The sequence below is a fragment of the Hydra vulgaris genome, chromosome 01 (genome assembly GCF_038396675.1).
Source record: "Hydra vulgaris chromosome 01, alternate assembly HydraT2T_AEP".
NCBI lineage: Eukaryota > Metazoa > Cnidaria > Hydrozoa > Anthoathecata > Hydridae > Hydra > Hydra vulgaris.
In genome coordinates, this window is record NC_088920.1 from 8,069,729 (window position 1) to 8,087,653 (window position 17,925).

The window sequence follows — 17,925 nt, forward strand, 5'->3', positions numbered from 1 at the left end:
TTTTTTTTTAAAGTCTTACCTCCTAAATGTGTTATATAAAATACAATAGATATCAATTTTTGTTAAAAATAAATTATTTTATAAATTTTATTTAAAAAGTAATCATTAAGATTTAATAAAGGTTCAAAATTATTTAGAAATAAGTTTTTAAATCACTTAAAATACTTATTTAAAAATGATAGATAAAAATTGTATAAGCAAAATTGAGAATAATAATTTAAAAAAATAGTATTAGTTTGTAGTTGTAAAAATATTTCTTGATATCACTAATATCATAAATTTATTGCAACACTTATAATTGTGATAATTGTGAATGTCTGACTTTTTTTTTTTGGCTAGTTATAAACAGAGCAATCATTTAAGTAGCTTAATTAGCTGTCTGTCTGGGAAAAAAGTGATATAATTAGTACTTTAATACTTAGGGTATTGTTACAGAAAGTCAATGACTTCCTTATTTTTACTGTTATAAAAGGAGCCTTTTTTTATTATCTAATCATTATTAAAGCCATCTGGAAAAAGTTAAGAAGAAAAGTTTTGTTAAACTTATAGCTGTATGTTTTATTTTAATTTGATGTTGTTTTTTTTGTTATTATTTTTTAGTTTATATGATTTACCAATTCCTCTTTAAATCTTTCCTTTAATAATCTTTTCTATCTTTTATAGTTCAGTTAACTTAGCTTACAGCTAGTAACACACATTTAGTAACTTACAGCTAGTCTTTGTTGTATTTTTAGGTTATTTTTATTTATGTCTGTTAAAGAAGTTTATTTTAAATTAAAGGATTTTATTGTTGATTACAGAGCTGAAGAAATTTGATATATGAATATGAATGAATAAAGTCACTGATATGCATTTATTTTATAATTTATTTTTTTAATTATTTAAATTATTTTTTATTAATAGATATAGTTTTAAAGTAATTATTGATAAGTATAACATTGAAGTTAGTATTGATAAAAATAGAAAAATTTGTTGAATTTTTATCTTATTATCAAGAAAAGAAGAATGCTGCACCCTACTTTGCGAAAACAAAAAACAAGTACTGTTCAGGTAATTGTCACCTAATTTATTTGTAATTCAAAATTTTGTTAATAAAGTTTAACATATGTACATTTATTACCATTGCATTTCCTAGAAATTGTATTGTTTGGCAGTTTGGATTGAAAAGGACACTGAAATTGAAGATGTTATTTCTTTATGTTGGGTAGATGAAGCCAATGAAATTGTTTGGTACCCATCAAAATTTGTTGATCCACTAAGGGTGATGATCGCTGATTGTACGGAGCCTAATTCTTTATGGTATTCATTTAAGCTTGTTAAAGTCAAGCGTATTAGCAGTAAGTTTTTTTGAATTTCTCTTTATCATTAAACTTAATTTTATATTTCAATTTTTTTAGTTTTCTTTTTTTGTAGATTGTTATGAAAGTTTTAAAAATGTTATTGTGTTACATTACAATCAGGTTCTTTTGATGAACTTATACAGCTCATGAAAGCAGGTATTTCAACTGAAGATGAACTGCCTTTAGATAATGCGAGAACTACAGGTTCTAAAAAGAAAAAGAATCTTACCCAACATTTTTTGTGTAAGCATGTTATTTATGTTAATGTTATAGTTATAAAAATTGTCTTTAATAAAAATGTTTTTTATTGAAAGCAAATAAAACAAGTTGAAAATAAAGTTATTTTATTTTTTAATAACTAGAAATATTTTTTATATTTAATTGTTGATTAAACATTACAATCTGTTACTTAATTATAAAACATTTTAATATTGTAATGTAAAGTTGATAATATATATTTAACTATTTTTAACTATGTTCATTTTTACAAAGGTGATTTGTCTGATGTTAATGCCGAAATCCCTATGGTTTGTGGCAAGGAGCAACAAAAAGAAGGTTTTTTTTTTTGTTTAATCATTGTTAATTGTTTGTAAAGTAATTAATATATAATAATAATATATAAAAATAAATATATTTTTTAAAAATTTCAATAAATTTTTATCTATAGAACATCAAAATGAGGATGGAAGTCTGCTAGAGTATCCTGTTTTTCGTTAGCATTTTATGTATTATTTCATTTTTAAATGTGAATCAAATCATTCCAAAACTCTAACATTATTTTTTTTTTTTTTTTTTGCAGAATTTAAAAGTTTGCCAAAAAGACAGCTTAAAATAACTGAAAACAATAAGGAACCTTGTATCAAGGCAAAAGAAATGCCAGATGTGGATTTTTCATTGAAGAGTATGCAATCGAGTGCCAATGAAAAAGCGCACAGCTCAAGGCTGGTGTATTTTATTTGCTTTTTTATGATGTCATTATAATAGTTTGATTTATGATTATAGTTTAACTGTACTTATGTTTTACAAATTTTTTATTTATAAACTTTTCTTAACTTAATCTTCAAAAAGGAAAAGTCAAAAATTTAACAGTTCAGACGAAGAGACAATGGTAAAACCTCTTGCAAAAAAAAGCAGAGATCTTGAGAATGATATGGAAGAAATTTCTGGCAATAACTCTCAAATTGTTACAAAGACCATCAAAACCATCACAAAGGTTGGACGTCCGAAGTCAGCAGCAAATGAGTACTACCCACTTGGAACTATTGAGTTCCAGCAGAAACTTTTTATGCAGTTAAATGACCAAAAAGAACGTTTAAAAAACATTGAAAAAAGTCAAAAAATAATTTTAAAGTTTGTATCTAAAGACGACAAAGTGGATGGAATTGAAGAGATTTCCAAAGCCGAATCAATTGACCAGCTTAAAGACATTAATAAAAAATTAGATGAAGACCCCCAATATAGGAGAAAAGTTAAGAAAACATTAGAAATTATAGCCCTAACATGTAGTAATGCACGTCAACATATGAATGGTGCAATCAACACTCTAATGTCAGTTAATTTACAAACAAAAGTTAATGTTTTGTATGGAAACTACATTTCAAATAAAGATTACTGCGACCATGTGTCTCTACGTCGAGAACTACCAGAGATTTTTAAAATTCTTGTTGATGCTGTTAGCACAACATGGAATATATCTGTTAAAGAATTGCAGAAATTTATGTCTGAATGGCTAAAGAATGCACCAAAAAGAGCTTCAAGAGACATTTTAATTTAATATAAATATTCTGGATTGTAATTTTTTAGTACTATAAATACTAATTACTAATTAACTTTTTCAATTATGAATCACCATTTTTTTATATTTATGTTGCAGATGTTATTAATGTGGAGATAAATGTTTGTTAAAGTGTACTACTAATATAATATTTTTCTTTAATTACTATAAATTACTATAAGAAAGTTCTATCATTATAATTCAAATTTAATTTACAAAGTCAATATTCAAAAAAATATTTATTTAAATAGCATATAATTGATAAAATTAATAAAAATTCATTGGAAGAAACTTGTTGTTGATTACATACCCAAAAAAATGATATCTTCGATAAGTTCAAAAATAAGTTTACTTATTTTTGAATAATATGTAGTAGTTGTTAAATATTTTGAACAATATTTAACAACTACTACTCTCTTATATCATGACATCTTATCTCTATCAGATATATTGATTTTTGATTCATATATGATGTTTTTCTTTGTATTTACTTATCCATTACATTTTTTCATTTCAGGTTTATCATGTGATGGGTTTATGCGATATAAAAGAACGAATATATGTAAGTTTTTATGAATTTTTGAAAAACGTCTGCTAATAATTAGTCCAGTCAACGTTCAAACTTCAATGTTGCATATGTCATTTTTAAGTAGTTTCTAGGCTTTTCTGCAACAAATTTGAGCTGAAAATTTTTTTTTTAAGCCTATAAGAAGAATTGGCATTATTCTTTGTTTAATTTAATTTATTTAAATACAGTGGTTCTAATAAATAAATGTTTGTTTGTTCTTGGTTTTTTACTTATCTGTTTTCAGATTCTTATAAACTAGGCAACTCAGCTAAGCAAGTTTTGTTCTATTTTTTTGTGCAATTGGAAAGAGCTGAAAGTTATTTTTTAGAGCAATTGAAAAGAACTGAAGTGTTTTTTAGTAACTTCACACAGTATAACTGATACTGATTTAAGTAAGTTTACAATTTTGTTTTATTTTATATTGGATTTATTTTATATTTGATATATATTATATTAGATATATATTTTATGTATTTAACATGAAAAACTGACTGTAATTTGTTGACACGAAAGTTTATAAACATAAATCTGCCTTTATTTCAGAATATTTTATATTTCAATGTATCTATATAAATATTCTTGCTTAGAAAAAATAAATTAATTCCTTTTGAAAGTAGTTGAAAAAAATGATGATGTTTTTACATATTTCATTGTGTAAAGTGTTATACCACTTTTTAAAGGTATGTAAATATATATATATATATATATATATATATACATATATAATTACTTTAGAGTAAAATATACTGACTGACATTGCTTCAATTTTTTATACAAGATTGTGCATTTATTATTTTTGTGCATTAAGGTAAAAATAACTTTGTGCATTGTAGTCTAGATTCTTTGTTAAATTAAAAATAATTGATGTAAATAAATATTGTTTAATATTTTTGATAAACGACTTATGTATATAAACATAAAAAGATATGGATTTCAAAAAATCTCAAGTTTAAATAAAGTCTTTGATTAGAAAAGATCACAATTTGTAAGATTCTTTTACGTTCATTTATTCAATTATAACAATAGTAAGATTACTGGTAATATGTTTAATGATAACAGTGAAATTGAAATAGATAGTATTAGGCTCAACGAAGTTATTAATGTAAAGGCTTATAGGCAACTTGAAAATGGTTGTCAAATGAAAAAAATAGATCAAGGCAGGATGAAGTTAATCGTTGTTGAAATGTAAGAAATGCAACTCGGCGTGCAGAAAACTTACTTGACAGAATTCAGTGTCAAGCAGTGTTAATGTCTGTTAATTTCATTTTATTTTAGACACTTTAAAACAAAGCAAAGTATGAGTTTAACTATTTATTGTAACAATTAACACTTTTAAATCTAAATAATTTTATTTATTTTCATAATTTCTATCTTAATTATGTTCTTTTTTCATTTTTTTTTTAGTTTGTCTTCCCTTTGTCATGTTTTGATTAGCTAACTGTTGAAACATGGTTTTAATTTTGTAAATTTAGTATGATGTGAAATTTACTCTATTAATCATAAGTCAACAGTTAGAGCGAAGCTGGAGCTTAATTAAGAAATGCTGGAAATTAGCTTTTAATCAAGATAAAAATAATTTTGTTTACTGGTAACATAATAAAACCAGTTAATACTATTTATTCCGTGCTTTTTTACATTTGTTAACATGCTGCTTTGGAAACACTTTCTTTCTCTCCCTATCTCTCTTAGATGAGAGGGAGATTTAATAAAACTTATGTAATTACTGAGCTCTTAGGTATTTCTTAATACCACAAATGATAATGACCATTTATAAGAAATATTTTACGAGTTGTTTGCTATTTTATAATATGGTTGCTCAAATTGTTTAACTATAATTGAATCGATGTATACAAAAACGTTCTAAGTCATAAAAACTATTTTTAAGTCAGACAACTTTAACTATGTATGACACACACACATATATATATATATATATATATATATATATATATATATATATATATATATATATATATATATATATATATATATATATATTACTAATTTTGAAATATATTTTAACAAATCTAATATTTAAAGATGTCAAAAAGCACCCAGATTTTTTTTTTGAATTTATTAAAGTAATAATTCTGGATTTAATAAGTTTTTTCTCGTTCCATGAAAAAATAGTTTTTATGACTTAGAACGTTTTTGTATACATCGATTCAATTGTCCCTTGATTGTTCAAATATTTTAAAATCTTTTAAGTCCAAGTATTTAAGTTAATAAAATATCTTATTATGTTGTGGTGTTATTTGCCAGCGTTACTATAGTAACAATGTATACATTGTGTTGTCTAGCCTTTTTAAAATTTTTTAAAATTATTCTCTAGACACAGAATATATATTTTCTGTTATTATTATCCTAATTCTACTAACAATAAAATGCAAATAGTACTTTTGTAATAAAAAATTGTGATTTTTTTTTTAATATTTTTTTTTTAGGTATTTGCAGGCTTTACTTGACTTTTCTTTTCTGGTACCTGTGTTGTGACAGATTTTAAAAAGAACTCAACTGATGTTAATGCGGTCTTTATGTCGCTACCTATAAGCATTGACGTTGCTGATACGGAGTCAAAGTTAAAATATTTATAGATAAATTTGTATTTAATTTTTTAGATAATATATCAAGTTATTAATGTGTTTTTATTGTTATTAATGATTTAATAACTCATAACCCGTATTACGGGTTGCTTACTGCTAGTCATTATCATTATGTTATGAATTCATATTAGTTAATAAAATTGTATTGAATATTCTCTGGTTACGTGTTTTATACGTGTTTAAATGCGAGTTTGATACTCAGTAGGCGTCGTATTGTATACCTGTCTTTATACGCATCTGATATCTATTTTTAATGCGCGTTTGACACGATAAAATGGCTAACAAATATTCGTAAATAATGCGTATTCTGGAAAGTTTTAAATGCGCATGCAATACCAGGAAAATATCGTATTGAATATTCTCTGGTTATCGTGTTTTATACGTGTTTACAAGAGTTTCAAATGCGAGTTTGATACTCAGTAGGCGTCGTATTGTATACCTGTCTTTATACGCATCTAATGCGTATTTCTAATGCGTATTCGACACGATAAAATGGCTAACATACATACCACATCGATACGTATTTAAACGAGTTTCTAATGCGCATTTACAACTAAATTTGCCGACTGGGTAGTTTTGACATTCAGTTCCAATGTGGAATTAATAGACGAGGGGGGGGGGTTCTAATTAAGCTCACACTCGTACGTATAAAGTTTTCCAAAAATTAATAAACGCACATAACCTTGTGTACAATGTATAACACTTATAGGTGGTATACAAGAATAGGGTGCTGTTCAAATAATTCGTAAAAGTCTTAGATGGGAAAACCAAATACAACATGAGGAAGGGGATGGTTAGTTACAGTGTGAAGTTACAAAAAATCACAGCGGAATTAGTGAACTTTTAGCAGAAAATTGCAAACTCGGAGATATTTTGTTTGAAAATAATGTTACATCACCTACAAGAGGAGGAAGGAAGTTGATAATATAGTTTAAAATATCTTAAAATGTTATATGAAAATATGAATCTGAAAAGAGCCAAAAATTATCACGTATTATTTAAATAGTTCCAAGGTTCTTTTTAAAATGATATTTAAAAAAAAAATTGTACTATTAGGGTTGTTCAAATAATGCGCGACACATTTTTTGGCCTTTTTAGACTCCCCTTTCCCATGTGACATTTTGTGGCATTTTTATCGACTCCTCCTGTATGTGACGACACATTATTTTTGATCATAATATATCTCCGAGCATACAATTTATTTCTAAAAGTCAATAATTCCGTTTTAATAAGAATTTAATTTTTTTGTCACGCCACACTAAAATAAATCCCCCAGTCGGCAAATTTAGTTATAAATGCGCATTAGAAACTCTTTTAAATACGTATCGATGTGGTATGTATGTTAGCCATTTTATCGTGTCGAATACGCATTAGAAATACGCATTAGATGCGTATAAAGACGGGTATACAATACGACGCCTACTGAGTATCAAACTCGCATTTGAAACTCTTGTAAACACGTATAAAACACGATAACCAGAGAATATTCAATACGATATTTCCCTGGTATTACATGCGCATTTAAAACTTTCCAGAATACGCATTATTTACGAATATTTGTTAGCCATTTTATCGTGTCAAACGCGCATTAAAAATAGACATCAGATGCGTATAAAGACAGGTATACAATACGACGGCTATTGAGTATCAAACTCACATTTGAACACGTATAAAACACGATAACCAGAAAATATTCAATACAATTTTATTAACTAATATGAATTCATAACATAATGATAATGACTAGCAGTAAGCAACCCGTAATACGGGTTATGAGTTATTAAATCTTTAATAACAATAAAAACACATTAATAACTTGATATATTATCTAAAAAATTTAATACAAATTTATCTATAAATATTTTAACTTTGACTCCCTATCAGCAACGTCATTGCTTATAGTTAACGACGAAGACTGCATTAACATCAGTTGAGTTCTTTTTAAAATCTGTCACAACACAGGTACCAGAAACGGAAAGTCAAGTAAAGCCTGCAAATACCTAAAAAATGAAATTAAAAAAAAAATTACAATTTTTAATTACAAAAGTACTATTTGCATTTTATTGTTAGTAGAATTAGGATAATAATAACAGAAAGTATATATTCTGTAACTACAGTATAATTAAAAAAGATTATAAAAAGGCTAGACAATACAATGTAGTAACACTGGCAAATAATACCACAACTTAATAAAATATTTTATTAACTTAAATACTTGGACTGAAAAGATTTTATTTATTACAATATTTGAACAATCGAGGGATAATTATAGTTAAACAATTTAAACAATTATACCATAAAATAGCAAGCAAATCGTAAAATATTTCTTAGAAATGATCTATTTTTTTCATTTGACTACTATTTTCAAGTTGCCTATAAGCATTTACATTAATAACTTCGTTGAGCCTAATACTATCTATTTCAATTTAACTATTATCATTAAACATATTACCAGTAATCTTACTATTGCTGCAACTGAATAAATGAACGTAAAAGAATCTTACAAATTGTGATCTTTTCTAATCAAAGACTTTATTTAAACTAAAGATTTATTGAAATCCATATCTTTTTATATGTTTACATACATTAGTCGTTTATTAAAAATATTAAACAACATTAATTTACATCAATGATTTTTAATTAAAAAAGAATCTAGACTAAAATGCACAAAATTATTTTTACCTTAATGCACAAAAATAATAGATGCACAATCTTGTATAAAAAAATGAAGCAATGTCAATCAATATACTTTACTCTAAATTAATTATTTAAATATATATATATATATATATATATATATATATATATATATATATATATATATATATATATATATATATATATATATATATATATATAGGGGAACATGGGGTAAAATGACGAATGGGGCAAAATGACAAATGGGGCAAGATGACGAATGGAACAAGATGACGACCTACAGTTATCTCTTAAGCAAAACTAAATATAACAGTTGACTTTAGCTGAAAGGGAAGTAGATTAATTTAACTAGATTTATCAATGGTTTCTTTTTAAATATTATTTTTGTGACGAAAGCTAAGTATTAAAAAAGTTTTTCCGACATTGAGAAAAAAACTTTTTATCCTTGTTTGACTTGATTTATTACATCGCTTCATCACCAGCTAAAGGTAAGTTTTGATTTTTGGGAGAGACTAAGATACAGGCGTTTTTCGAAACAGTTGTCATCTTGCCCCATGTTCCCCTATATGTCTAGGGTTGCCAGATGTCCCGATTTTACGAAGGAGAATTCTGCGCCAAATATGTAAAAATATTTTTTTTACTTAGTTCTCCTTCGTAAAATCGGGACATCTGGCAACCTTATATATATCTATTCACATACCTTTAAAAAGTGGTATTACACTTTACACAATGAAATATGGAAATACATCATCATTTTTTTCAACTTCTTTCAACGAATTTATTTATTTTTTCCAGTCTGTTATTTTTTCTAAGAAAGAATATTTATAAAGATACAGAGAAATATAAAATATACTGAAATATAGGCAGATTTATGTTTATAAACTTTTGTGTCAACAAATTACAGTCAGTTTTCCATGTTAAATACATAAAATATATATCAAATATAACATATATCAAATATCAAATAAATCCAATATAAAATAAAACAAAATAGTAAACTTACTCAAATCAGGATCAGTTATACCGTGTGAAGTAACTAAAAAACACTTCAGTTCTTTTCAATTGCTCTAAAAAATAACTTTCAGCTCTTTCCAATTGCACTAAAAAGAAAAAAAAAACTTACTTAGATAAGTTGCCAAGTTCTTAAGAATCTGAAAACAAATAAGTAAAAAAACAAAGAACAAACAAACATTTATTTGTAAAAAACTACTATATTTAAACAAATTAAATTTAAAAAAGTGTAACACCAATTCTCCTTAAAGGCTAAAAAAAAAATTTTTCAGCTCAAATTTGCTTGCATACCTTGCTTGCAAAACCATGTGAATAAGAAACACATTTAGAAAAGCCTAGAAACTACTTAAAGATGACATATGCAAAATTAAAGTTTGAACGTTGACTGGACTAATTATTAGAAGATGTTTTTAAAAAATTCATAAAGATTTACATATATTCGTTCTTTTATATCGCATAAATCCATCATATGATAAATCTGAAATGAAAAAATGTAATGGATAAGTAAATATAAAGAAAAACATCATATATGAATCGCAAATCAAAATATCAGATAGAGATAAGATGTCATGATAAGAGAGTAGTAGTTGTTAAATATTGTTATTTCATGTTAGCTTTTAGAAAACAATTCATGTTGGTACATCGTCGTACGACAAAGGGAAGACAAACTAAAAATGAAAAAAAGAACATAACTATGTTAAAAATTATAAAAAAATTAAAATTATTTAAATTTAAAAGTGTTAATTGATACTATAAATAGTTAAACTCATACTTTGCTTTGTTCTAAAGTAAAACCAAATTAACAGACATTAACACTGCTTGACACTGAATTCTGTCAAGTTTTCTGCTAGCCGAGCAACATTTCTAGCATTTCAACAATTATTAATTTCATCCTGCCTAGATCTATTTTTTTTTTCATTTGACTACTATTTTCAAGTTGCCTGCAAGTAGGCTCAACGAAGTTATTAATGTAAATGCAAAAGCATTTACATTAATAACTTCGTTGAGCCTAATACTATCTATTTCAATTTAACTATTACCATTAAACATATTACCAGTAATCTTACTATTACTATAACTGAATAAATGAATGTAAAAGAATCTTACAAATTGTGATCTTTTTTAATCCATGACTTTACTTAAACTTTGAAAACATGGAAACAACATAATATAAACATATATACGAACTATTAAACACAATATATTTATTTAAATTTATGAAACATATATAAACACCTCTTATAATATTTATATACACAATAGATACATTTTATACTACTTTAAAAATACATTTAGAAAACAATTATATAACACATATTACCACATACATATATTTATCAAAAACGTTTTAATTTTGAACATAATATAAACAAATATGCAAACTATAAACATATATAAATTGAATTGCGTGAACAAAAAATTTAAAAATAACATTAAAAAATCTAAAAAGATTCATATTAATTTATATATAAAGACATATATCTCGTAATAAAATATCAAATTATAATCATATTTAATTTAAGTCAAATACTTATTGAATAAAGAACAAAAAAACAGATAAAAGAACTGCAATCCTAATAACAAAATTTAACGTTTAGCAACAATTAAAATGTCAGTGTTGGCTCAAAATTTTAACTTATTTTTCTAAATTTTCTAAAACAGAACAAAAAAAGATAATAGCATAACAGAAATGTCAATAAAATAATAATCAACATAAGCAAGGTATGAAATGATAGGATTTAAAATATATTTGAACTATATTAATTTAGGACTTCATTAAACTAAATTAATAAACTTAAAAGTAGTAATAAATATTTTTATGATAAAGTTTTAGTAACTCTTTTAGTGCAATAAAGCACTGTAACTGTACTAGAGATAATTTACTAAATTTCTCGAGAGAGACCTTTTTAATTTAGATTTTGTTTTCGCAATTTCAGATTAAGCATGCGCTTTAAAAGCAAAGATTTTCGTTTTTCCATTTTTTGTTAATATTTGATAAAAATTGGGTTCGATATCATATCCAATTTTGATCAAATATTATAAATACGTATTTTTGATAAATAAGTGGTATTGAACTCGAGTTCGAAACTTAAAACTAAATGCGCATTTTTCTGGTATCAATGGCGGTATGTTATACGTGATCAATACTCCGAGTATTTACAATACTAGTTATGCCGACTGGGCAATACGACGCCTACTAAGTATCAAACTCGCATTTAAACACGTATAAAACACGATAACCAGAGAATATTCAATACAATTTTATTAACTAATATGAATTCATAACATAATGGTAATGACTTGCAGTAAGCAACCCGTAATACGGGTTATGAGTTATTAAATCATTAATAACAATAAAAACACATTAACAACTTGATATATTATCTAAAAAATTAAATACAAATTTATCTATAAATATTTTAACTTTGACTCCCTATCAGCAACGTCATTGCTTATAGTTAACGACGAAGACCGCATTAACATCAGTTGAGTTCTTTTTAAAATCTGTCACAACACAGGTACCAGAAACGCTAAGTCAAGTAAAGCCTGCAAATACCTAAAAAAATGAAATTAAAAAAAAATTACAATTTTTAATTACAAAAGTACAATTTGCATTTTATTGTTAGTAGAATTAGGATATTAATAACAAAAAATATATATTCCGTGACTACAGAATAATTAAAAAAAATTATAAAAAGGCTAGGCAACACAATGTAGTAACACTGGCAAATAACACCACAACTTAATAAAATATTTTATTAACTTAAATACTTGGACTGAAAAGATTTTATTAATTACAATATTTGAACAATCGTGAGACAATTATAGTTAAACAATTTAAACAATTATACCATAAAATAGCAAGCAAATTGTAAAATATTTCTTAGAAATTATCTATTTTTTTCATTTGACTACTATTTTCAAGTTGCCTATAAGCATTTACATTAATAACTTCGTTGAGCCTAATACTATCTATTTCAATTTAACTATTATCATTAAACATATTACCAGTAATCTTACTATTGCTGCAACTGAATAAATGAACGTAAAAGAATCTTACAAATTGTGATCTTTTCTAATTAAAGACTTTATTTAAACTTAAGATTTATTGAAATCCATATCTTTTTATATGTTTACATACATTAGTCGTTTATCAAAAATATTAAACAACATTTATTTACATCAATTATTTTTAATTAAAAAAGAATCTAGACTACAATGCACAAAATTATTTTTACCTTAATGCACAAAAATAATAAATGCACAATCTTGTATAAAAAAATGAAGCAATGTCAATCAGTATATTTTACTCTAAATTAATTATTTAAATATATATATATATATATATATATATATATATATATATATATATATATATATATATATATATATATATATATATATATAGGGGAACATGGGGTAAAATGACAAATGGGGCAAGATGACGACCTACAGTTATCTCTTAAGCAAAACTAAATATAACAGTTGACTTTAGCTGAAAGGGAAGAAGATTAATTTTACTAGATTTATCAATGGTTTCTTTTTAAATATTATTTTTGTGACGAAAGCTAAGTATTAAAAAAGTTTTTCCGAAATTGAGAAAAAATTTTTTTATCCTTGTTTGACTTGATTTATTACATCGCTACATCACCAACTAAGATACAGGCGTTTTTCGAAACAGTTGTCATCTTGCCCCATGTTCCCCTATATATCTATTCACATACCTTTAAAAAGTGGTATTACACTTTACACAATGAAATATGGAAAAACATCATCATTTTTTCAACTACTTTCAAAAGGAATTTATTTATTTTTTCTAGTCTGTTATTTTTTCTAAGAAAGAATATTTATATAGATACAGAGAAATATAAAATATACTGAAAGATTGGCAGATTTATGTTTATAAACTTTTGTGTCAACAAATTACAGTCAGTTTTCCATGTTAAATACATAAAATATATATCTAATATAACATAAACCAAATCTCAAATAAATCCAATATAAAATAAAACAAAATAGTAAACTTACTCAAATCAGGATCAGTTATACCGTGTGAAGTAACTAAACAACACTTCAGTTCTTTTCAATTGCTCTAAAAAATAACTTTCAGCTCTTTCCAATTGCACTAAAAAGAAAAAAAAAACTTACTTAGATAAGTTGCCAAGTTCTTAAGAAAACAAATAAGTAAAAAAACAAAGAACAAACAAACATTTATTTGTTAAAACTACTATATTTAAACAAATTAAATTTAAAAAAGTGTAACACCAATTCTCCTTAAAGGCTAAAAAAAAAAAATTTTCAGCTCAAATTTGCTTGCATACCTTGCTTGTAAAACCATGTGAATAAGAAACACATTTAGAAAAGCCTAGAAACTACTTAAAGATGACATATGCAAAATTGAAGTTTGAACGTTGACTGGACTAATTATTAGCAGATGTTTTTAAAAAATTCATAAAGATTTACATATATTTGTGCTCTTATATCGCATAAATCCATCATATCATAAATCTGAAATGAAAAAATGTAATGGATAAGTAAATATAAAGAAAAACATCATATATGAATCGCAAATCAAAATATCAGATAGAGATAAGATGTCATGATAAGAGAGTAGTAGTTGTTAAATATTGTTATTTCATGTTAGCTTTTAGAAAACAATTCATGTTGGTACGTCATGGTTCTAAAAATTCAAATTAAGATATAAACAAAATATATATATGGCAAAATGATTTTTCTTGAGTGGCTTTTATGAGTGAATGATTAAAAGCAGTGACTTTCAATAATAAAACCACTTATAATTTTTAACAATAGACACCAACATAAAGGTAAGCCAAATGTAACAACATTAGTAACATAAATAACAACTTTATGCAAAATCTTGCTCAACACGTTTGCCAAGTCACACATTTTGAAAACATGATCCATAAATATTATAAGAAGTGTTTATATATGTTATATAAACTTAAATAAATATATTGTGTTTTATAGTTAGTATATATGTTTATATTATGTTGTTTCCATGTCATGGAAACAACATAATATAAACATATATACTAACTATAAAGCACAATATATTTATTTAAATTTATATAACATATATAAACACTTCTTATAATATTTATATACACAATTAATACATTTTACACTATTATAAAAATACATTTAGAAAACAATTATATAACACATATTACCACATACATATATTTATCAAAAACATTTTAATTTTGAACATAATATAAACATATATGCAAACTATAAACATATATAAATTGAATTGAGTGAACAAAAAATTTAAAAATATCATGAAAAAATCTAAAAATTCATATTAAGAGATTAAAAGATTCATATTAATTTATATATAAAGACATATATCTCGTAATAAAATATCAAATTATAATCATATTTAATTTAAATCAAATACTTATTGAATAAAGAACAAAAAAACAGATAAAAGAACTGCAATCCTAATAACAAAATATAACGTTTAGCAACAATTAAAATGTCAGTGTTGGCTCAAAATTTTAACTTATTTTTCTAACTTTTCTAAGACAGAACAAAAAAAGGTAATAGCATAACAGAAATAATAATAATAAAATAATAATCAACAGAATAAAATAAGCAAGGTATGAAATGATAGGATTTAACGTATATTTGAATTATATTAATTTAGGACTTCATTAAACTAAATTAACAAATTTAAAAGTAGTAATAAATATTTTTATGATAAAGTTTTAGTAACTCTTTTAGTGCAATAAAGTACTGTAACTGTACTGGAGATAATTTACTAAATTTCTCAAGAGAAACCTTTTTAATTTAAATTTTGTTTTCGCAATTTCAGTTTAAGCATGCGCTTTAAAAGCAAAGATTTTCGTTTTTCCATTTTTTGTTAATATTTGATCAAAATCAGGTTCGATATCATATCCGATTTCGATCAAATATTATAAATACGTATTTTTGATAAATAAGTGGTATTGAACTCGAATTCGAAACTTAAAACTAAATGCGTATTTTTCTGGTATCAATGGCGGTATGTTATACGCGATCAATACTCCAAGTATTTACAATACTAGATATGCCGACTGGGCCTCTTCTCCCCTATGTGATATTTGGTGACACTTTTTAATGTCCTCCTCCTTCCTCCCCCCCCCCCTTCCTTCACCTTAAGAATGTCACGAGTTATTTGAAACAGCTACATTTAAACGTATTTTATAAAGCCTAAATATATCAAATTAATTAATTAAAAATTTAACTAAAATAATGCTAAATTAACCTATTTTTCATTATTTATAAAGTATATAAAAACATAAATTTTTTACTTTTTTATTTATTTCGTCATTAAAAAAAAAGAATACAATGCCGTGTTATATAAAAAAATCTACATGACTGGTGCTAAAAGAAGACAATATTTGCTTTATCACTACGCCCCGACGTACTTCCATCAACAAGCATGTACAACCATTAAAATGTGAACTTTAAATTATTTTGTACCATTTAAAAATTATAAACAAATATTTACAAGTATGTTAAGTTACTAATCTATAATCATAAGATAATCGTAAAAGGAAAAAATAATCACACCTTAAGTTAATAGGATAATTTAAAGAAAATTTAAATTAGAGACAAGTTAATTAAAAAAGTTAAAAAAAAAAGGTATTGTGGTTTATCCTCCTCCGGCTAATTGCCATATAGAGGCCACCGTGCCAGCAAACTCTCCTGTTTTAGTATGTTATTTTAAAGAAAGAAAAATCTTTTTCTAAAAGTAGATGCTAAAACAGAAGAAATATTACACAAATAACAAACATTTTGAAATAATATTATCAATGAAAATAAAAACAAAACACAAGACTTAATTGTAAATCAATTTAAATACAAGTATTGCGTGTATTATACCACGTCAAAAGCCGTGGCGCAGTGGTAGTGCACTTGCCTCGGAAACAAAGCATCCCTGGTTCAAACCCCACCTCTGGACAAGCTTTGCGACATTGGTTGGGAAGGAGGCGTAAACTTCCAATTAAATGCTCATCTGCGGTGCTCTGTGATAAGACCGTAAGGGCTTCTTGGAGCATCTAAATAAAATTAAAAAAAAAAGCAAAAAAAAAAAACAATGTAAAAAGGTTTCATAATTTAATAAAGCGGCAATTCTTTTATCACCAAACCGATTAGGTTTACTGAATCAACAGCATTGTTTTTCTGATAGTATAATTATGAGTTACGTTCAAATGAGGTCTTTTAATATGTTGTTAAAAACGATATATAACTCATTTAAAGACTTTATGGTAACAAATAATATAATGATGTCTACTTAAACTTTAGATGTAATATAAATAAAATTATGAAAAACCAATGATTTTGCTTTATAAATATACTTTTGGTAAATAAAACATACTTAAGGTGCTTAAAATTTCAAAATTTTCATTTCTATTTTTTTTAGATTCAAATATTTTCAACTGTGTAAAATCATATAAGTTTAAAACTTTTAAAACTTTAAAAATTTTAAAAATAACATGTTTTAATATACCGAAATATAATTTATAAATAAATAAAATCATATAATTTTAAAACTTTTAAAGCTTTAAAACCTTTAAAAAGGGCATGTGTTAATATACCGAAGCAGTGTATAATTACATTTCCATTAATTTCATCTGCACCTGTTTCTTTGTTTCTTTTCAAAGAATTCAAAGCTACATCAAATTCGTCAAAATATAATTCTGAGGTTAACTCATCAGAACAAATGCAATTATCCATATTTACGAGGAAATCAATAAAAGAAGCCGTCGTATTTGGAATCTAATTTGAAAGGGAAAGACCTATCAAATTAGATTCCAAATATCCATGAACTTAATAAACTTTTTATCCCAATAAAAAGTTTATTAAGGTGGTAGACTGCTAAAAAAAAAATTTTAAAATCTGACATTATTCCAATTGATTTTCTCATTTTAAACACGATAAATAGGATTAAAAAAAAAAAAA

The 17,925-nt window shown here is 25.0% G+C and overlaps 1 protein-coding gene and 2 long non-coding RNA genes across 10 annotated transcripts; 1 reads left to right on the forward strand and 2 right to left on the reverse strand.

The window, feature by feature from the left end:
- The first annotated feature begins 653 nt into the window (after window positions 1-653).
- On the forward strand, window positions 654-6,320 carry LOC136075077 (uncharacterized). 5 transcript variants are annotated; one of them, XR_010635668.1, is made up of 9 exons: window positions 661-1,050; window positions 1,136-1,337; window positions 1,461-1,583; window positions 1,833-1,895; window positions 2,008-2,052; window positions 2,140-2,281; window positions 3,632-3,676; window positions 3,942-4,074; window positions 6,127-6,320. XR_010635668.1 is itself a non-coding variant. In XM_065787315.1 (7 exons), exons 1-7 carry the CDS (start codon window positions 1,006-1,008, stop codon window positions 3,642-3,644), a joined length of 633 nt encoding a protein of 210 aa, XP_065643387.1. In that variant the 5' UTR covers window positions 671-1,005; the 3' UTR covers window positions 3,645-3,905. The 5 variants fall into 5 exon arrangements, 2 of the variants coding, with proteins under 2 accessions (XP_065643388.1, XP_065643387.1); XR_010635667.1 differs by having other exon boundaries at window positions 662-1,050; window positions 3,927-4,074; XR_010635669.1 differs by having other exon boundaries at window positions 663-1,050; window positions 4,011-4,074.
- Window positions 6,321-8,093: 1,773 nt separating this feature from the next.
- Window positions 8,094-11,910, reverse strand: LOC136075078 (uncharacterized). Of its 3 annotated transcripts, none has more exons than XR_010635672.1 (5): window positions 10,727-11,910; window positions 10,246-10,622; window positions 9,947-10,043; window positions 9,644-9,751; window positions 8,094-8,285 (listed from the first exon to the last, which is right to left on the reverse strand). It is a non-coding gene; the product is annotated as an uncharacterized LOC136075078 (long non-coding RNA). The 3 variants fall into 3 exon arrangements; XR_010635671.1 differs by adding an exon at window positions 8,968-9,040 and having other exon boundaries at window positions 10,246-11,910; XR_010635670.1 differs by having other exon boundaries at window positions 10,246-11,884.
- Window positions 11,911-12,319: 409 nt separating this feature from the next.
- LOC136075079 (uncharacterized) lies at window positions 12,320-14,868 on the reverse strand. Of its 2 annotated transcripts, none has more exons than XR_010635674.1 (3): window positions 14,277-14,868; window positions 13,680-14,080; window positions 12,320-12,511 (listed from the first exon to the last, which is right to left on the reverse strand). It is a non-coding gene; the product is annotated as an uncharacterized LOC136075079 (long non-coding RNA). The 2 variants fall into 2 exon arrangements; XR_010635673.1 differs by having other exon boundaries at window positions 13,984-14,080; window positions 14,277-14,685.
- Between the last annotated feature and the right edge of the window lie 3,057 nt (window positions 14,869-17,925).